The sequence below is a fragment of the Pseudochaenichthys georgianus genome, chromosome 24 (genome assembly GCF_902827115.2).
Source record: "Pseudochaenichthys georgianus chromosome 24, fPseGeo1.2, whole genome shotgun sequence".
Taxonomy (NCBI): Eukaryota; Metazoa; Chordata; class Actinopteri; order Perciformes; family Channichthyidae; genus Pseudochaenichthys; species Pseudochaenichthys georgianus.
In genome coordinates, this window is record NC_047526.1 from 23,464,669 (window position 1) to 23,487,032 (window position 22,364).

The following is a 22,364-nucleotide window of genomic DNA, read 5'->3' on the forward strand; positions in this document are numbered from 1 at the left end:
ACATTATGAATAATAATAATACTTTCCTGGTGCTCAAAGCGCTTTGAAAGCAAGTAAAGAAGAAAAATAACAACATAAATAAAAAGTGCTAAACTAGGTGGATAAGAGCGAGGGGTTAGTGGATTAGGGGTTGAAGGCAAGAGTGAAAAGGTGAGTTTGGAATGACGTGAGACCTGAGGCGACGGGTGGAGGTGTGTGTCGTTGGATGGGGTCACAGAGGTGGGGGGGGGGGCAAGGTTGTTGAGAGCTTTGAAAGTGAATAGTAAGATAAGTAAGTCAATGCGGTGTTTGATGGGGAGCGTCAGGTGGTGGTGAGCAGCTGAGTTGTGGACATCCTGAAGCTGAGTTGTGGACATACTGAAGCTGAATTGTGGACATACTGAAGCTGAGCTGTGGACATACTGAAGCTGAGCTGTGGACATACTGAAGCTGAGCTGTGGACATACTGAAGCTGAGCTGTGGACATACTGAAGCTGAGCTGTGGACATACTGAAGCTGAGCTGTGGACATACTGAAGCTGAGCTGTGGACATATTGAAGCTGAGCTGTGGACATATTGAAGCTGAGCTGTGGACATATTGAAGCTGAGCTGTGGACATATTGAAGCTGAGTTGTGGACATATTGAAGCCGAGTTGTGGACATATTGAAGCCGAGTTGTGGACATATTGAAGCCGAGTTGTGGACATACTGAAGCCGAGTTGTGGACATACTGAAGCCGAGTTGTGGACATACTGAAGCCGAGCTGTGGACATACTGAAGCTGAGCTGTGGACATACTGAAGCTGAGCTGTGGACATACTGAAGCTGAGCTGTGGACATACTGAAGCTGAGCTGTGGACATACTGAAGCTGAGCTGTGGACATATTGAAGCTGAGTTGTGGACATATTGAAGCTGAGTTGTGGACATATTGAAGCCGAGTTGTGGACATATTGAAGCCGAGTTGTGGACATATTGAAGCCGAGTTGTGGACATACTGAAGCCGAGTTGTGGACATATTGCAGCCGAGTTGTGGACATATTGCAGCCGAGTTGTGGACATATTGAAGCTGAGTTGTGGACATATTGAAGCTGAGTTGTGGACATACTGAAGCCGAGTTGTGGACATATTGAAGCCGAGTTGTGGACATATTGAAGCCGAGTTGTGGACATATTGAAGCCGAGTTGTGGACATATTGAAGCCGAGTTGTGGACATACTGCAGCCGAGTTGTGGACATATTGAAGCCGAGTTGTGGACATATTGAAGCCGAGTTGTGGACATATTGAGGTTTATATGAAGACATTTAGTGGTTTGATTTTTCTGTTGTATTAATTTTTTCATTAATATATAATGTTTGTTTTCCTTGAACAGGACTCCACTCCACTGTGCCGCCTCCTGCAACAGCGTTCATCTCTGCAAGGTGCTGGTGGAATCAGGGGCCGCCATCTTTGCCAGCACCATCAGCGACGTGGAGACTGCTGCAGATAAATGCGAGGAAATGGAAGAGGGCTTCATCCAATGCTCCCAGTTTCTATACGGTGAGAAACAACCCACACATTCTGAAAGGATGTATTCACTTCTGTCCAACATGTAATACGGTTTGTAAAGCAGCCTGGTGTGATTAGAAATAGTGCTGTGGTTTTAACTGAATGAGATGACTTTACCTTAAGAGATATTGGTGTAATGTTTCTCTGTTTTGGACTCTCTTGAGCAGGAGTTCAGGAGAAGCTGGGCGTAATGAACAAGGGCACGGTGTACGCTCTGTGGGATTACAAAACTCAGAATCCGGACGAGCTGGCGTTCAGCGAAGGAGACGCCATCACCATCCTGCGGCGGCAGGACGACATCGAGACAGACTGGTGGTGGGCGAGACTCGAAGACACCGAGGGCTACGTGCCACGCAACCTGCTAGGGGTAAACATAAACTGTCATATCCATCCACTGTGCATCTGCCCACCAGCAAAGGTTATGATGGTTGGGATTTTCAGATTTTTCTTTTTTAAATGCTATGTTCGTTTTTACTTTTGTATTTCATTTAGGTTTAGTTTTAAGCTTTAGTGTGCTCACCGTTTTTGTTTATTTTCAAGTTTTCAGACTATCTATATGTCAGACTTTTATATATTTAGCTTTTTTTAGGGCCAGGTGTACTGTCTGATTTGGGAATTAGATTGAGTCCTCTTTCACTACCACTCTCATCAGAAAATGACATCAGATGTTCAGACCCGAACTGGATAGCTTGGTTAAATGGTATTTAGTCCACTTCAATATTTCTCATGTCCTTGTAGTTTCTTTCTACAAGACCTAATGTCAAGTGAACCTTAGGGATTAAGTGTAAATAAGATAAGATGTACTTTATTCATCCCAATTTGGGAGATGTTATTGTTGCAGCAGCATAACACAAAACAAGGCTTTGCACATAATAACAAATGAAAAGAGTAGAAATAAACGATTCTAAAATAGAAATAAACCAGCATTAGAGAGTAAGAAAAATATACAGATGACTGTGAAGATAAAACATCTATAAACTGTCTGACAAATAAAAACACTATTGACGGGAATAATGGCATTGCGCCCTCTACTGGAATGTCATAACAAATGTGAGCAAGTCAACTTAGTCACTTTAACATGTCTCCTCGTTCTGTCTGTTTTTCTGCAGCTCTATCCCCGGATCAAGCCTCGTCAGCGCTCCCTGGCGTAATGTCTCACTCCTCTCTCACTCCGCTGACCTCTGGCTAACAGCTGGACTCGTGACACAAAGAGCAGAGAACAAACGAGCCTGGTGCTCTGTCTTCTTCCCGCGGCCATAACCCCCCCCTCCCCCTGCAAGCAATGGGCACCAAACTGACACACATATTTCCATGTGCACACACACACACACATGCAACAAAACACTAGCACTCCAAATGCGAAAAATCTCTTAAACCACTCCACCCTGACCCCTACCCTCCTCCTCTCATCCTTTTGCTCATTCATTGTCCTAACTTGCTTTTACCGCCGTTAACTGAGAGCTGTGTATGTACTTGAAGATTAAAACACTAACTTATGTTTAAGTATTCATTGCAGCCATGAGTTCTTAAATGGCACTGGTCTGTATGACACTATGGTAACTGAAAAATCATCTGTAATGGTGAGACATTACAGGTTTATGTAAGTAAATTGTTATCAATTTATTATAGTTTTTTTATCCCAATTTGATCCCCTTGCATGATAAAAACACTGACGCAGAAACATGTGCTACGTGTTTTATCTTGCTGTAGTCCAACCACCAAAGATGAATATAGATTTAACAATGTTTTAATCCTATAACTCCCTAAGACCTCGCATAATTGTTGAGGTGGGAAGTGAGATAATCATTTGATTTGCTGCTTTCAGAAATGAATGAAGATAAAGAATCCCTTTTTCCCTCAAGATTTAGAAGGAAAAATCTAAAAAAGGTGTAGATTCTCAGTATTAACTACACAGGCCAGTCCGAACAAATCCAGCGTATTAAAGCAAAGATGAACATAAATGTACGGCTCACAAATTGTCATGAATTGAGTTTCATGAACATCATTACATGTTTTTTCATTCTGTGCGATCTGTTCAGATTCTGTATGCGGGAGTGTTATGGGTTATCCAGTTTGTAATATGAGATTTCAAGATCCAAATATTTACGCAGAGTTTGTATTTTTGGTAATCTGATTGTCCTTGAAATGAACGTCTCATGCTATTGTGTTTGAAATGGGCAACAAACAGTATTTTGCTTTACCAAAAAAGGTTGCCAAATTGAGAAGCTGTCTGCACAACATCTGTCGAGTGTGATCCAAGCTTACAAATGTAAATCTATTATATTACTATACGTATTGCCGCATTTAGAAATATGAAAAAAGTTGTTTTAAACTCCACAGCGGTGAGGCGGGCAAGAATCAGCTCCACAGAGACAGAAAGATACTATTTAATTTGTGCTATTTTTAAGTCGTTACATTATGTATAACCTTTTTTTTAAGCATTTATTATAAGTTGTTCCTCACTTCAGAGGTTTTTTTTCTGACTTCTGGCACTTGAGCTTTGCTTTTTCTATGATTTCACTTGACCACGTCCACATGGCAAAACACGTGCAAGCAGTATTTTCTTAATCAAAGGAAACCTGTCTTTTAATGAAATTCAGACACTCCACACCAGAAACACTCGCCCGACCATCATACAGGCTTTGTAGACCTCACTAGACAAAGTGAACACTCAATATTTATAACCTTTTTTTTTTTTAAATATGTCTCGTCATCTTACGTTGCAGTTCTTTCTTTGATGCTGTGACAAACAAACCCCACTTTAACTCAGGACCAACACGGTGCTGCTGACACAGTTCCATCACTCAACTAGTGATCATATTTCTATTTTCTATCACCACAAACATCACCTTCATTTGCGCAGCGAAACAAATACACAGTCCAAATTCAAATAAATGAAATCAGTAATGGGCATAAGTAATTGATCGATGAAGAGATGGTTATTGTGTTTAGATTCAGATTTCGAATTCGCTACAGACAATCCTGAATTGACCCAGTTCTCTTCTTCCAGCTGCCCCCTTTCAGGTCGACACCACTCCAGTAACACTAATACATGTGTTTGTCACATAATTCAACATCAACTTGTTCCTGAACCCTGAGTGACTGAGCGTAATGCCAAGTGTGCTAGTGGCCCATGCTTTTTTATCATGGCTTCATCTGCATCTAGTGTGAGGAGATGTGTTATATGTCTGTTTGCTGTATGGAGAAGTGGGCTTGCTGTATAAACGCTGTACTCACACATTGAGTTCTGTAAATGTGAATAATAAAACAGAAGCTCTGGCATGACAAATGTATTTCAGTGTCGTATCCGCAAAATAATTCAACGAATGCAGTGTTGCATTTTATAAAATGTTTAAATATTGTGAATGTTTGAAGTTTCTCTTTTTTTATACAGTAAAATGGTTATTAATGAGTTCAGGATTCGGTGAGAAGCAGCTGTCTATTTAGGAGACTGTGTGAAATGGAGAAGCTTGTGAAAGTGATACTTTCAAGAGCCTCACTGATGTCATGGTCCCCACTCCCCACATTGCATGTAGGGGCCTAGTACAGCTATACATTTAATTTAACTAAACTAACTGATCAAGAGATGTAAATCAAAGTCAAAAGGGAATTCAAGTAAATGGCTTCAGCATAGCCTTATATTTTAACTCTTTATTTCTAATATGTAATTTTTCCATCCAACCGAGAATGTGATAACACTATTATCTATCTATCAATCAATGTTTATTTATATAGCCCAATATCACAAATGTTACATTTGTCTCAGTGGTCTTCACAGTTTCTACAGAATATCAGTATGACAATACCCTCTGTCCTTAGACCCTCACATCGTACACGGAAAAACTTCTAGAGAAAACCCACAGTTTAAAGGGGAAAATGGGAGAAACCTCAGGGAGAGCAACAGAGGAGGGATCCCTCTCCCAGGACGGACAGACGTGCAATAGATGCCGTGTGTAAATCGAAGAGATAATACATTTACAGCATAGGTAGTCCAAATGTTTGGAAATGCATGTGTCTGTAAAAAGAGATGAATCCACAAGGATGTCCACAATCCTGTGGGAGCCATCAGGGAAGTAGTATGATGAGTCAGGCAGGACCACAGTGATAGGTTCAGCCACAACTCGAAGTCCAGGACTCAAATCCAGAACTCAGGATAGAGGATCCAGGACTCAGGATGCAGGATCCAGGACACATTATTCAGGATCCAGGACACAGGACAGCACCAACAGGATCAGCCACGACTCAGGTTCCCGGCGTCGATAGACACCAAAAAGGAATTTGGGGGAAGGCTGGGTTATTCGGAACAAGAGAGTACACAGGTACAGACAGACAGAAGGAAGAAGTAAGGTGTCCCCCGATAGTCTAAGTCTATACCCAGGATGTGTCCTAATCAAACCAAAAGAGAAAATGCAGATATTACACTCATAAAAGAAATGGTAGACATATACTCTTAGTGCCAAGTTGTCTCAGACAATCTGCTTTTCCTAATGTGGGACAGTTCTGTGCAAAATGTGGGACACTGAAATGTTGAATAAAGCCTCCATCACCTTAATTAATACATTTATTAGTTATTATTGTAATAAACATATCGGATCAGTAACACTCTGAGCTAAATGTGCAATACCATGTTCAGCTCTTTTACTATTTATAATGTTATTAACTTTTTTTTTTTTTAGTTTTAAAAAATCATTGAATTGTATTTCACAGGGAACACATACAACTGCAGGTGTATTTGAAGGCAACATATCAAACATTGAGGCAACACATAAAACCTAAACCTGCGTAAAACAATTGCTTACAACATGCTGCTGTTAATTACAAAAGTTAAAATGTTATTAAAATCTAAAATCATTACATTTTATTTCACCACTGGACACAGACTGCACACGAAAGCCATTCCTCTGTGGACTTGGAGTCCTTTCTGTCCCCATATGAATGCTGGCAGATTGCACACGTTTCTTGGATCACTTGTGCAGTGTTCTTCTCCTTAGGTTTTTGCTTTTTCTCCTTTTTCTTTCCCCCTTTCTCTTTAATGAAAGCAAAATGGCTGTCGCTAGTCAAACTATAGGAAGGAGGTTTGGCCCTCTGGCGGCTGGTGGTTGGGCGTTCTCTTACTGGAAGTGTAATCAGAGATTTGAAGGAGACCTCTGGCTGTGTCACTACTTCAACCTCCTCTGCCATAGGTGGTGGGGTTACAATGGGGGACTGTGAAGCTGACCGTTGAGCGGCCCGACCAAGCAAGGAGGCAGAGGCAGAACGTCCAAAATACAACCCGGTGTGGGCATTTATTACTCACAACCTGACACAGCCTCAATCTGCTGTTCACGTGAGCACAGCCACCAGTATCTCACACACACTACCTGTCCACTGACAGGGAAAACAGAGCCTAAATACACAGACACTAATTAACCCAACAAGACACAGGTGAGGGGGGAGGAGACGACACAGGGCACCAGGTGCACACAATCAACAGCAACAGACGAGGGGAAAGGGAACGCTTTTCAAAATAAAACACGTGCAATATGCAAAGCCGAGTGACGAAGCCATCTATTCGTCACAGGGACAATGGTGGAGAGCGCTGAGGAGGGGAGATTGCTGGCTGAACAGCATCATGCAGAGGGTGGCATGGGGTCTGCTCCAGAAGTTCCCACATGTGTGGATGGCAGTCATCATCATCATCATCATCATCATCATCATCATCATCATCATCATCATCATCATCATCATCATCATCATCATTATCATTATCATCATCATGTGGAGGATGACACGGGGTTGCTGGTGCAGGAAAGAGCATCTCATCTGGGGCCACTGGAGTCTCTTGAAAGCATCTCTCAGATGTTTGAGATGGCATGAACAGATTCTCATTGATCTTGGCAGGGTTGAATGGCTATATCCCTGACCCTCGAAAGCCAGCCTGGCCATTCAGTGGTGTCGCAGCTTTCATCCAGGCCTTTGAAAACAGTGGCCCTGTCCACTCTCCCTGGTGATCCTTCGTCCCTCGAGCCTCCAGTAGTGTTTCAAGCTCTTGAACAGTGCTCTGTCTGCTGGCTGCAGATAGTGAGTTGTGTGAGGGGGTAGGCTAAATACAGTGACGTTGTTCTCTCTCATCATATTCAAAAAGTCGATGTTGTACACATGAGAGGTGTGACCATCAACAAGGAGCAGATGGGGTCGTGGATCATTTTTTGGAAGGCTTGCAGAAACCTATTCCCCCATTCTGTGAACAAGTCACTATTTATCCAGCCATTATCGGACATCTTTACAAATCTCCTCCAGGTCTGCTTCATCCTTCTCAGGAAGGAATGGCTTTCTTCCCATCGTATGATTAAAGTGGACCATTGCCTTTTTACCCTGCGCTGGAGAGTGGATTTAGGAACGGTCCAGGCCCCTGGCCAACAGCCTCAGCTGAGGAACCCCACCACCCTCAATGATCTGTTGATACTCTTCTATGGCTGCCCTCATCCTGTCCTACCTCCACTGATTCAGTTTCCTTCCTTAACCTTCCTTTCCTCCATTATTCTTTGCCTGCTTTGCCTTTTTCTGTGTCCGCCGAGTCCCTGTCTTATTTCTCTCCTTTGCCATTGTGATCTAAAATGCATTCAATTCATCATTAATATGCATAGAATAAAACGTGTGTTGGAAGGATTTATTAAATTAAATATTTGATCTTAAATTCATTGCCATCTCTAAACTCAGACATGTATCTCTAACATTCTCCCTGACTTTGTCATACCATTTTAACAGACCCCCAATTATTTAATATAATTTGCCTTCACCTTAAATATCTAAAATAATGCATTAGAAGACTAAAACCCTGTAAATACCATTGCTCTTGCACAATCCATGCCCCTCCACACATTTTTGCCTAACTGAAGAACTGTCCCACATTAGGCAAATCATACTGTCCCACTTTGCGAAACATGTTTCCTAAAGTGGGACGATGGAACATTTGATTGAAATAAAAAATATATATAGAGTATATTTACACCATATTATATTATGTTCTGATGAACAAACATATCATAAACACATCCTGATAAAAACTTCCAAGAATTTAAAACCGTAACATTAAATTTGTCAAAACACTACGTCACTGACCTTTTGGGTGGTCTTCACACAGGGTACTTCCTATTTGAATGTTTTCACACCCTCATCTGTGATTGGACATTTGAGAAGTCATGTGATTTTGATCGCAAAACATCACAGCTTGTGTTTACCCATAGTTTAATTGACTCTCGTTTGTTTGCGGAAGACCTACATCCAGTGGCGGCCGGCCCATAGGGGCGCTAGGGGCGCCGCCCCACTCTTGCCAGATACAAAATAAAAAATACAAATAAATATTAAATAAGAAAATATATATTTAAAAAAATATATTTAAAAAAAAAATATATTTTATATTTTAATTTTAATGAACAAGGTAAATATCATACAATTAGTATCACAACAATGTATAATCTACAATACAATCTCGTTTAAAATTGTGTTACGATGTCTAAAGTTACTGATAAGTCACCTGTTTCCTGCCTGGCCTTGCCCATGGCATTAGTTTATCATTACGGGGCAGAGCCCCCGAGCAAAACAGCAGCAACCAGTAGGTTGCAAAAGTCAATAGTAAACTGTGCCCGCCGAAACATAATTTCAGCCAATCAGCACCGTCAAATATTTTGGTCACGTGGCGCTCACGTTGGCGCCCCAGTGCTTACGTGCGTTGACCTGAGTTGTTTTTTTAGACTAGTGAGTGACCAAGGTGACGCAGTATTTGGAGAGAATGGTGTGCAGGTGGAGTCGCCGGAACATCGGTCCGCCCAAGAGCTACTCTCCAATCCTTTTTGAAAGGAGAAGTTTGGGAGATAAATTGATAACTTAAAGACCTTGGACCGGACCAACCCGATTTGTATATATCACACAAGCTCGTGAAAAAGACAAAACGTATCAACAAGGCTTCTCACATGCTTAGCTGGATGCAAACAGGTAAATGCTATCTTTTGTTTCACATGCTTGCTCTTCAAACAGCCGGGGACAGATACGATCTGTTCATAAACTAGACAAAGTTAAACAAGTACAAACCACAGACTGTCCTGTGTCATGGAGAATACAGTCGCTGGTTTATTTATGTCTGTAGGCCGTGTTGTGAGTGTGGACGGTCGGAGCATATATAGCGTTAGCTTAGCCAAGCTCCATTCAGGGAACAAGAATTCTAAAAGGTTTTTCGCCTGCCGTCTGTCTGCAGACTCGTCAAAGCATTAATTCATGGTTTTTACTAACCGGTATCAGTATGTTGTTACGTCGGCATCATTTAGAAACGTGTATTACAATGTAATCACGGTAAAATATGTTCATGTTGTTGTAGCTGTAGCTCCCGAGCCAGCGCGTCTTGTTTGAATGATGCGAGTAACACAGCTGACAGCTGCGGTGAAACTGCGATAGGAGCGTTTAGAGCGAAGCGAATATTCGCATCGCGTCCGGTCTGAACGCAGCATTAAAGCGAGCTCCGCGCTGCACTGGAAACGCGCCATTATATCACCAGAAATCCTAATTTAAGGGGTCATTTCTCCCAAAGAAAAAATGTTTACTCACTCTATCAATAGCCCCACCAAAAATATTTTCCACCAGCCGCCACTGCCTACACCCATTTGGGTTTAGGTGTCCCACATTAGGGTGTGTCCCACATTAGGGCAACTCACCCTATACCATGAGTGCATTGCTCCTAAAAAGTTTGTTTGGCACTGACACCAATCAACAGTTGTGCGTCGACTCGGCAGGGATCAAGGCACGTATGCCTCTCCCTGCTTCCACCGTCTACACACACAACCAAATTACATACCATCAGGAAGGAAAGAATAGAAACTAGATGTATAGGTGAAGATGCACAACGGTCTACGTCAATGCACTCTTATTAGATTATTTTATCAACTATAAGCTTTATCAATGGCTGTCTACCGCCCGAACACAAACTGGAAGCTTGATTCCACAATAGTGGAATTGACTAGCGGTACCGCTAGTTGGGCCGGTCGGCCGGTCGTGCTTCCCGGGCTGATTTTTAGTCCCAGTCCGCCCCTGGAGAGCGCTACCTGAATGTGTGGTAACCTATTTGATAAGGTTGTGCTGCAAGAATAATTCGAATGACATTAAGACAAATACAAATATATACAAATGAAAATATGAATGAACAGATGAAGTTCGATTTCCAGAACTTTAACAAACTCAGCTTTCATCTCTTCAGCAGCTGCAGTGTTATTTCCCGCCACTAGATGCCATTCCAGTTTGCTGCTTGATGACGTCACATTTGTCGAATTCAAAAGCCCTATGAGCGAGACTGATTCTCGCAGGGTGCGGTGGCGCGCGCCTGTAATCCGGTTTGATTTTTCTGTTGTATTAATTTTTTCATTAATATATAATGTTTGTTTTCCTTGAACAGGACTCCACTCCACTGTGCCGCCTCCTGCAACAGCGTTCATCTCTGCAAGGTGCTGGTGGAATCAGGGGCCGCCATCTTTGCCAGCACCATCAGCGACGTGGAGACTGCTGCAGATAAATGCGAGGAAATGGAAGAGGGCTTCATCCAATGCTCCCAGTTTCTATACGGTGAGAAACAACCCACACATTCTGAAAGGATGTATTCACTTCTGTCCAACATGTAATACGGTTTGTAAAGCAGCCTGGTGTGATTAGAAATAGTGCTGTGGTTTTAACTGAATGAGATGACTTTACCTTAAGAGATATTGGTGTAATGTTTCTCTGTTTTGGACTCTCTTGAGCAGGAGTTCAGGAGAAGCTGGGCGTAATGAACAAGGGCACGGTGTACGCTCTGTGGGATTACAAAACTCAGAATCCGGACGAGCTGGCGTTCAGCGAAGGAGACGCCATCACCATCCTGCGGCGGCAGGACGACATCGAGACAGACTGGTGGTGGGCGAGACTCGAAGACACCGAGGGCTACGTGCCACGCAACCTGCTAGGGGTAAACATAAACTGTCATATCCATCCACTGTGCATCTGCCCACCAGCAAGGTTATGATGGTTGGGATTTTCAGATTTTTCTTTTTTAAATGCTATGTTCGTTTTTACTTTTGTATTTCATTTAGGTTTAGTTTTAAGCTTTAGTGTGCTCACCGTTTTTGTTTATTTTCAAGTTTTCAGACTATCTATATGTCAGACTTTTATATATTTAGCTTTTTTTAGGGCCAGGTGTACTGTCTGATTTGGGAATTAGATTGAGTCCTCTTTCACTACCACTCTCATCAGAAAATGACATCAGATGTTCAGACCCGAACTGGATAGCTTGGTTAAATGGTATTTAGTCCACTTCAATATTTCTCATGTCCTTGTAGTTTCTTTCTACAAGACCTAATGTCAAGTGAACCTTAGGGATTAAGTGTAAATAAGATAAGATGTACTTTATTCATCCCAATTTGGGAGATGTTATTGTTGCAGCAGCATAACACAAAACAAGGCTTTGCACATAATAACAAATGAAAAGAGTAGAAATAAACATTCTAAAATAGAAATAAACCAGCATTAGAGAGTAAGAAAAAATACAGATGACTGTGAAGATAAAACATCTATAAACTGTCTGACAAATAAAAACACTATTGACGGGAATAATGGCATTGCGCCCTCTACTGGAATGTCATAACAAATGTGAGCAAGTCAACTTAGTCACTTTAACATGTCTCCTCGTTCTGTCTGTTTTTCTGCAGCTCTATCCCCGGATCAAGCCTCGTCAGCGCTCCCTGGCGTAATGTCTCACTCCTCTCTCACTCCTCCGCTGACCTCTGGCTAACAGCTGGACTCGTGACACAAAGAGCAGAGAACAAACGAGCCTGGTGCTCTGTCTTCTTCCCGCGGCCATAACCCCCCCCTCCCCCTGCAAGCAATGGGCACCAAACTGACACACATATTTCCATGTGCACACACACACACATGCAACAAAACACTAGCACTCCAAATGCGAAAAATCTCTTAAACCACTCCACCCTGACCCCTACCCTCCTCCTCTCATCCTTTTGCTCATTCATTGTCCTAACTTGCTTTTACCGCCGTTAACTGAGAGCTGTTGTATGTACTTGAAGATTAAAACACTAACTTATGTTTAAGTATTCATTGCAGCCATGAGTTCTTAAATGGCACTGGTCTGTATGACACTATGGTAACTGAAAAATCATCTGTAATGGTGAGACATTACAGGTTTATGTAAGTAAATTGTTATCAATTTATTATAGTTTTTTTATCCCAATTTGATCCCCTTGCATGATAAAAACACTGACGCAGAAACATGTGCTACGTGTTTTATCTTGCTGTAGTCCAACCACCAAAGATGAATATAGATTTAACAATGTTTTAATCCTAACTCCCTAAGACCTCGCATAATTGTTGAGGTGGGAAGTGAGATAATCATTGATTTGCTGCTTTCAGAAATGAATGAAGATAAAGAATCCCTTTTTCCCTCAAGATTTAGAAGGAAAAATCTAAAAAAGGTGTAGATTCTCAGTATTAACTACACAGGCCAGTCCGAACAAATCCAGCGTATTAAAGCAAAGATGAACATAAATGTACGGCTCACAAATTGTCATGAATTGAGTTTCATGAACATCATTACATGTTTTTTCATTCTGTGCGATCTGTTCAGATTCTGTATGCGGGAGTGTTATGGGTTATCCAGTTTGTAATATGAGATTTCAAGATCCAAATATTTACGCAGAGTTTGTATTTTTGGTAATCTGATTGTCCTTGAAATGAACGTCTCATGCTATTGTGTTTGAAATGGGCAACAAACAGTATTTTGCTTTACCAAAAAAGGTTGCCAAATTGAGAAGCTGTCTGCACAACATCTGTCGAGTGTGATCCAAGCTTACAAATGTAAATCTATCATATTACTATACTATGTTTGCCGCATTTAGAAATATGAAAAAAGTTGTTTTAAACTCCACAGCGGTGAGGCGGGCAAGAATCAGCTCCACAGAGACAGAAAGATACTATTTAATTTGTGCTATTTTTAAGTCGTTACATTATGTATAACCTTTTTTTTAAGCATTTATTATAAGTTGTTCCTCACTTCAGAGGTTTTTTTTCTGACTTCTGGCACTTGAGCTTTGCTTTTTCTATGATTTCACTTGACCACGTCCACATGGCAAAACACGTGCAAGCAGTATTTTCTTAATCAAAGGAAACCTGTCTTTTAATGAAATTCAGACACTCCACACCAGAAACACTCGCCCGACCATCATACAGGCTTTGTAGACCTCACTAGACAAAGTGAACACTCAATATTTATAACCTTTTTTTTTTTTAAATATGTCTCGTCATCTTACGTTGCAGTTCTTTCTTTGATGCTGTGACAAACAAACCCCACTTTAACTCAGGACCAACACGGTGCTGCTGACACAGTTCCATCACTCAACTAGTGATCATATTTCTATTTTCTATCACCACAAACATCACCTTCATTTGCGCAGCGAAACAAATACACAGTCCAAATTCAAATAAATGAAATCAGTAATGGGCATAAGTAATTGATCGATGAAGAGATGGTTATTGTGTTTAGATTCAGATTTCGAATTCGCTACAGACAATCCTGAATTGACCCAGTTCTCTTCTTCCAGCTGCCCCCTTTCAGGTCGACACCACTCCAGTAACACTAATACATGTGTTTGTCACATAATTCAACATCAACTTGTTCCTGAACCCTGAGTGACTGAGCGTAATGCCAAGTGTGCTAGTGGCCCATGCTTTTTTATCATGGCTTCATCTGCATCTAGTGTGAGGAGATGTGTTATATGTCTGTTTCTGTATGGAGAAGTGGGCTTGCTGTATAAACGCTGTACTCACACATTGAGTTCTGTAAATGTGAATAATAAAACAGAAGCTCTGGCATGACAAATGTATTTCAGTGTCGTATCCGCAAAATAATTCAACGAATGCAGTGTTGCATTTTATAAAATGTTTAAATATTGTGAATGTTTGAGGTTTCTCTTTTTTATACAGTACAATGGTTATTAATGAGTTCAGGATTCGGTGAGAAGCAGCTGTCTATTTAGGAGACTGTGTGAAATGGAGAAGCTTGTGAAAGTGATACTTTCAAGAGCCTCACTGATGTCATGGTCCCCACTCCCCACATTGCATGTAGGGGCCTAGTACAGCTATACATTTAATTTAACTAAACTAACTGATCAAGAGATGTAAATCAAAGTCAAAAGGGAATTCAAGTAAATGGCTTCAGCATAGCCTTATATTTTAACTCTTTATTTCTAATATGTAATTTTTCCATTCCAACCGAGAAATGTGATAACACTATTATCTATCTATCAATCAATGTTTATTTATATAGCCCAATATCACAAATGTTACATTTGTCTCAGTGGTCTTCACAGTTTCTACAGAATATCAGTATGACAATACCCTCTGTCCTTAGACCCTCACATCGTACACGGAAAAACTTCTAGAGAAAACCCACAGTTTAAAGGGGAAAATGGGAGAAACCTCAGGGAGAGCAACAGAGGAGGGATCCCTCTCCCAGGACGGACAGACGTGCAATAGATGCCGTGTGTAAATCGAAGAGATAATACATTTACAGCATAGGTAGTCCAAATGTTTGGAAATGCATGTGTCTGTAAAAAGAAGATGAATCCACAAGGATGTCCACAATCCTGTGGGAGCCATCAGGGAAGTAGTATGATGAGTCAGGCAGGACCACAGTGATAGGTTCAGCCACAACTCGAAGTCCAGGACTCAAATCCAGAACTCAGGATAGAGGATCCAGGACTCAGGATGCAGGATCCAGGACACATTATTCAGGATCCAGGACACAGGACAGCACCAACAGGATCAGCCACGACTCAGGTTCCCGGCGTCGATAGACACCAAAAAGGAATTTGGGGGAAGCTGGGTTATTCGGAACAAGAGAGTACACAGGTACAGACAGACAGAAGGAAGAAGTAAGGTGTCCCCCGATAGTCTAAGTCTATACCCAGGATGTGTCCTAATCAAACCAAAAGAGAAAATGCAGATATTACACTCATAAAAGAAATGGTAGACATATACTCTTAGTGCCAAGTTGTCTCAGACAATCTGCTTTTCCTAATGTGGGACAGTTCTGTGCAAAATGTGGGACACTGAAATGTTGAAAAGCCTCCATCACCTTAATTAATACATTTATTTAGTTATTATTGTAATAAAACATATCGGATCAGTAACACTCTGAGCTAAATGTGCAATACCATGTTCAGCTCTTTTACTATTTATAATGTTATTAACTTTTTTTTTTTTTAGTTTTAAAAAATCATTGAATTGTATTTCACAGGGAACACATACAACTGCAGGTGTATTTGAAGGCAACATATCAAACATTGAGGCAACACATAAAACCTAAACCTGCGTAAAACAATTGCTTACAACATGCTGCTGTTAATTACAAAAGTTAAAATGTTATTAAAATCTAAAATCATTACATTTTATTTCACCACTGGACACAGACTGCACACGAAAGCCATTCCTCTGTGGACTTGGAGTCCTTTCTGTCCCCATATGAATGCTGGCAGATTGCACACGTTTCTTGGATCACTTGTGCAGTGTTCTTCTCCTTAGGTTTTTGCTTTTTCTCCTTTTTCTTTCCCCCTTTCTCTTTAATGAAAGCAAAATGGCTGTCGCTAGTCAAACTATAGGAAGGAGGTTTGGCCCTCTGGCGGCTGGTGGTTGGGCGTTCTCTTACTGGAAGTGTAATCAGAGATTTGAAGGAGACCTCTGGCTGTGTCACTACTTCAACCTCCTCTGCCATAGGTGGTGGGGTTACAATGGGGGACTGTGAAGCTGACCGTTGAGCGGCCCGACCAAGCAAGGAGGCAGAGGCAGAACGTCCAAAATACAACCCGGTGTGGGCATTTATTACTCACAACCTGACACAGCCTCAATCTGCTGTTCACGTGAGCACAGCCACCAGTATCTCACACACACTACCTGTCCACTGACAGGGAAAACAGAGCCTAAATACACAGACACTAATTAACCCAACAAGACACAGGTGAGGGGGGAGGAGACAACACAGGGCACCAGGTGCACACAATCAACAGCAACAGACATGGGGAAAGGGAACACTTTTCAAAATAAAAACACGTGCAATATACAAAGCCGAGTGACGAAGCCATCTATTCGTCACAGGGACAATGGTGGAGAGCGCTGAGGAGGGGAGATTGCTGGCTGAACAGCATCATGCAGAGGGTGGCATGGGGTCTGCTCCAGAAGTTCCCACATGTGTGGATGGCAGTCATCATCATCATCATCATCATCATCATCATCATCATCATCATCATCATCATCATCATCATCATCATCATCATCATTATCATTATCATCATCATGTGGAGGATGACACGGGGTTGCTGGTGCAGGAAAGAGCATCTCATCTGGGGCCACTGGAGTCTCTTGAAAGCATCTCTCAGATGTTTGAGATGGCATGAACAGATTCTCATTGATCTTGGCAGGGTTGAATGGCTATATCCCTGACCCTCGAAAGCCAGCCTGGCCATTCAGTGGTGTCGCAGCTTTCATCCAGGCCTTTGAAAACAGTGGCCCTGTCCACTCTCCCTGGTGATCCTTCGTCCCTCGAGCCTCCAGTAGTGTTTCAAGCTCTTGAACAGTGCTCTGTCTGCTGGCTGCAGATAGTGAGTTGTGTGAGGGGGTAGGCTAAATACAGTGACGTTGTTCTCTCTCATCATATTCAAAAAGTCGATGTTGTACACATGAGAGGTGTGACCATCAACAAGGAGCAGATGGGGTCGTGGATCATTTTTTGGAAGGCTTTGCAGAAACCTATTCCCCCATTCTGTGAACAAGTCACTATTTATCCAGCCATTATCGGACATCTTTACAAATCTCCTCCAGGTCTGCTTCATCCTTCTCAGGAAGGAATGGCTTTCTTCCCATCGTATGATTAAAGTGACCATTGCCTTTTACCCTGCGCTGGAGAGTGGATTTAGGAACGGTCCAGGCCCTGGCCAACAGCCTCAGCTGAGGAACCCCACCACCCTCAATGATCTGTTGATACTCTTCTATGGCTGCCCTCATCCTGTCCTACCTCCACTGATTCAGTTTCCTTCCTTAACCTTCCTTTCCTCCATTATTCTTTGCCTGCTTTGCCTTTTTCTGTGTCCGCCGAGTCCCTGTCTTATTTCTCTCCTTTGCCATTGTGATCTAAAATGCATTCAATTCATCATTAATATGCATAGAATAAAACGTGTGTTGGAAGGATTTATTAAATTAAATATTTGATCTTAAATTCATTGCCATCTTCTAAACTCAGACATGTATCTCTAACATTCTCCCTGACTTTGTCATACCATTTTAACAGACCCCCAATTATTTAATATAATTTGCCCTTCACCTTAAATATCTAAAATAATGCATTAGAAGACTAAAACCCTGTAAATAACCATTGCTCTTGCACAATCCATGCCCCTCCACACATTTTTGCCTAACTGAAGAACTGTCCCACATTAGGCAAATCATACTGTCCCACTTTGCGAAACATGTTTCCTAAAGTGGGACGATGGAACATTTGATTGAAATAAAAAATATATATAGAGTATATTTACACCATATTATATTATGTTCTGATGAACAAACATATCATAAACACATCCTGATAAAAACTTCCAAGAATTTAAAACCGTAACATTAAATTTGTCAAAACACTACGTCACTGACCTTTTGGGTGGTCTTCACACAGGGTACTTCCTATTTGAATGTTTTCACACCCTCATCTGTGATTGGACATTTGAGAAGTCATGTGATTTTGATCGCAAAACATCACAGCTTGTGTTTACCCATAGTTTAATTGACTCTCGTTTGTTTGCGGAAGACCTACATCCAGTGGCGGCCGGCCCATAGGGGCGCTAGGGGCGCCGCCCCACCTCTTGCCAGATACAAAATAAAAAATACAAATAAATATTAAATAAGAAAATATATATTTAAAAAAAATATATTTAAAAAAAAAATATATTTTATATTTTAATTTTTAATGAACAAGGTAAATATCATACAATTAGTATCACAACAATGTATAATCTACAATACAATCTCGTTTAAAATTGTGTTACGATGTCTAAAGTTACTGATAAGTCACCTGTTTCCTGCCTGGCCTTGCCCATGGCATTAGTTTATCATTACGGGGCAGAGCCCCCGAGCAAAACAGCAGCAACCAGTAGGTTGCAAAAGTCTCAATAGTAAACTGTGCCGCCGAAACATAATTTCAGCCAATCAGCACCGTCAAATATTTTGGTCACGTGGGCGCTCACGTTGGCGCCCATGTTGCTTACGTGCGTTGACCTGAGTTGTTTTTTAGACTCGTGAGTGACCAAGGTGACGCAGTATTTGGATGAGAATGGTGTGCAGGTGGAGTCGCCGGAACCTCGGTCCGCCCAAGAGCTACTCTCCAATCCTTTTGAAAGGAGAAGTTTGGGAGATAAATTGATACTTAAAGACCTTGGACCGGACCAACCCGATTTGTATATATCACACAAGCTCGTGAAAAAGACAAAACGTATCAACAAGGCTTCTCACATGGCTAGCTGGATGCAAACAGGTAAATGCTATCTTTTGTTTCACATGCTTGCTCTTCAAACAGCCGGGGACAGATACGATCTGTTCATAAACTAGACAAAAGTTAAACAAGTACAAACCACAGACTGTCTGTGTCATGGAGAATACAGTCGCTGGTTTATTTATGTCTGTAGGCCGTTGTTGTGAGTGTGGACGGTCGGAGCATATATAGCGTTAGCTTAGCCAAGCTCCATTCAGGGAACAAGCATTCTAAAAGGTTTTTCGCCTGCCGTCTGTCTGCAGACTCGTCAAAGCATTAATTCATGGTTTTTACTAACCGGTATCAGTATGTTGTTACGTCGGCATCATTTAGAAACGTGTATTACAATGTAATCACGGTAAAATATGTTCATGTTGTTGTAGCTGTAGCTCCCGAGCCAGCGCGTCTTGTTTGAATGATGCGAGTAAACACAGCTGACAGCTGCGGTGAAACTGCGATAGGAGCGTTTAGAGCGAAGCGAATATTCGCATCGCGTCCGGTCTGAACGCAGCATTAAAGCGAGCTCCGCGCTGCACTGGAAACGCGCCATTATATCACCAGAAATCCTAATTTAAGGGGTCATTTCTCCCAAAGAAAAAATGTTTACTCACTCTATCAATAGCCCCACCAAAAATATTTTCCACCAGCCGCCACTGCCTACACCCATTTGGGTTTAGGTGTCCCACATTAGGGTGTGTCCCACATTAGGGCAACTCACCCTATACCATGAGTGCATTGCTCCTAAAAAGTTTGTTTGGCACTGACACCAATCAACAGTTGTGCGTCGACTCGGCAGGGATCAAGGCACGTATGCCTCTCCCTGCTTCCACCGTCTACACACACAACCAAATTACATACCATCAGGAAGGAAAAAGAATAAGAACTAGATGTATAGGTGAAGATGCACAACGTGTCTACGTCAATGCACTCTTATTAGATTATTTTATCAACTATAAGCTTTATCAATGGCTGTCTACCGCCCGAACACAAACTGGAAGCTTGATTCCACAATAGTGGAATTGACTAGCGGTACCGCTAGTTGGGCCGGTCGGCCGGTCGTGCTTCCCGGGCTGATTTTTAGTCCCAGTCCGCCCCTGGAGAGCGCTACCTGAATGTGTGGTAACCTATTTGATAAGGTTGTGCTGCAAGAATAATTCGAATGACATTAAGACAAATACAAATATATACAAATGAAAATATGAATGAACAGATGAAGTTCGATTTCCAGAACTTTAACAAACTCAGCTTTCATCTCTTCAGCAGCTGCAGTGTTATTTCCCGCCACTAGATGCCATTCCAGTTTGCTGCTTGATGACGTCACATTTGTCGAATTCAAAAGCCCTATGAGCGAGACTGATTCTCGCAGGGTGCGGTGGCGCGCGCCTGTAATCCAAGTTACTGGGAGGCTGAGGCTGGCGAAGCGTTTGAGCTCAGGAGATCTGAGCTGCAGCGGACTGTGCCGATCGGGTGTCCGCACTAAGTTCGGTATCGATATGGTGCTCCTGGGGGAGCTCGGGACCACCAGGTCGTCTAAGGAGGGGTGCATCGGCCAAGGCCGGAGACGGAGCAGGCCAAAGCCCCCGTGCCGCTCAGTAGGGGGATCGCGCCTGTGAATAGACGCTGTAGAGCAGCCTGTGCAATACAGCGGGACCCAGTCTTTTCAACTCAAAAATAAAACACGACATTCAAACATTATATGTTTCCACCACACAGCAGCTTCATCACTGCCTTGTTATCCTCGTATTCTCATGGAAAACCCGCTGATCTGCGTGTCCTACACTGCCTCCACCTGGAGGAAACCTGGAACTACATCAACAACACTGATAGTCTTATAGTAAAACTGTACATTCAAAAATGCTGCAGCAGGACATACTTGTTGGTGGTTTATTATACTGAAGTGTGGCACTGTATCAACTATAGTCTTTGTTAGTTAATATGTAAAGTGTTTACACAAGGTTTACACATTTCTCATCTGATTGTCTTCATCTTGTTCTTTATTGGGGCTTCAGTTCTCTGTAATCTGTGTGTACAATGTGCCAACTCAGTGGCTCTATTAGAAAAGGTGCTTTGGTGAAGTGGCTAATGTGATCACAATTGCTCGGGTGAACAAAGTTCATGCAGAGCAGGAAATTAAATGAACATATCCCGCTGTTTTAAAAAACGTCATTCCAGTTTTGTATTGCTTTTAGCGTCTGTTAAGCTGCATTAAAATGTGTTTCCAAGCCTCTACGTGTAAATCCCTTCCAACCTATCGACAGCTTTACTATCACTGGTAGCAAGAACTGTAAAAAACAATGTTCCATAAATGTCTTGTTCGTCACTGCTGTGCTTCTTCTCTCTCGTCGGTTGCATTTACAGAAAGGGGCTCAGGTCACCATTATTCAAGTTTAGATTCTTTATTTCTGTCCATCACGTATACAAGAAGCTGCAAGCTCCTGGGTGTTAATAACTGTAGGTGCCAAATGAAAGTGCGTTTATCATCAGCATCACTTTTACAGAACATGTCATATTTCATGATGATTGTATTGACCCGATTCATTCCACTGCTTTTCCTTTTGATTTTAGTGGTCAGTAACAACTGTCATGATGCTAAAAATAAACTCTTTAGGTGATCTTGTGGTTTTCTTTTGTCTGTCAATGGTCCACTTTAGTCATTGTGTATCATTCTTCATCAGCAGCATGAACGTTGCTCTGTGACATGTACTATGCCAAGAATCTTACTCAGTATAGCATCTTAGTAATGTTAACCCAACACTAGTCATTATTTATTGATTAACATAACAATTGATTAGTCTTATAACAAAACATCATCATTTATTGCATTTAAAACAACACAAGCAAGATATGAACTGTTTGGGACAGTACACAGTAGCCTTCATTTCAACATTGTAAATAAATGGGGTGGATGTGAAACTTCCAATTTCTTTACTGATGCCTTCATTTGTTCTGCAATATAACATTTTTTGTCATTTCAGTATGAATCTATAGACGCCTGATATTTTCCTAGATATAATACAGGCAGACCCTTTTGTCATTTAGAAACAGGAGCTAAACTGATAGAGAATACACTTCTTAAAAACTCTCAAAGAGGTTTTTTCCCTAAGGGATCTCTGAATGTGATTTCTTCATTATAAACTTCACAGAATGTGGAACATTTTGACCATTTTCAGAGAACCTTTAGAGAGCGCTACCTGAATGTATGGTAAACTATTTGATAATGTTGTGCGGCAATTGTGAGGGAAATATTTTTGTTTATGTGTTTGTA

General features: G+C 41.7%; 2 protein-coding genes across 7 annotated transcripts in view; both read left to right on the top strand.

Moving 5' to 3' along the window:
- ppp1r13bb (protein phosphatase 1, regulatory subunit 13Bb) overlaps positions 1–4,890 on the top strand; it is a 37,578-nt gene extending 32,688 nt beyond the window's left edge. For all 6 annotated transcript variants that reach the window (XM_034075842.2, XM_034075843.2, XM_034075844.2 and 3 more), the window contains 3 exons: positions 1,349–1,515; positions 1,692–1,891; positions 2,634–4,890. In XM_034075842.2, coding sequence (XP_033931733.1) covers positions 1,349–1,515; positions 1,692–1,891; positions 2,634–2,675 — 409 coding nt within the window. In that variant the 3' untranslated portion in view covers positions 2,676–4,890. The remainder of the gene's footprint in view (positions 1–1,348; positions 1,516–1,691; positions 1,892–2,633) is intronic.
- A 2,245-nt stretch (positions 4,891–7,135) lies between these two features.
- LOC117439643 (apoptosis-stimulating of p53 protein 1-like) lies at positions 7,136–12,887 on the top strand. The gene is made up of 4 exons (XM_071201916.1): positions 7,136–7,305; positions 10,946–11,112; positions 11,289–11,488; positions 12,228–12,887. Exons 1-4 carry the CDS (start codon positions 7,136–7,138, stop codon positions 12,267–12,269), a joined length of 579 nt encoding a protein of 192 aa, XP_071058017.1. The 3' UTR covers positions 12,270–12,887.
- The last annotated feature ends 9,477 nt before the right edge of the window (positions 12,888–22,364 follow it).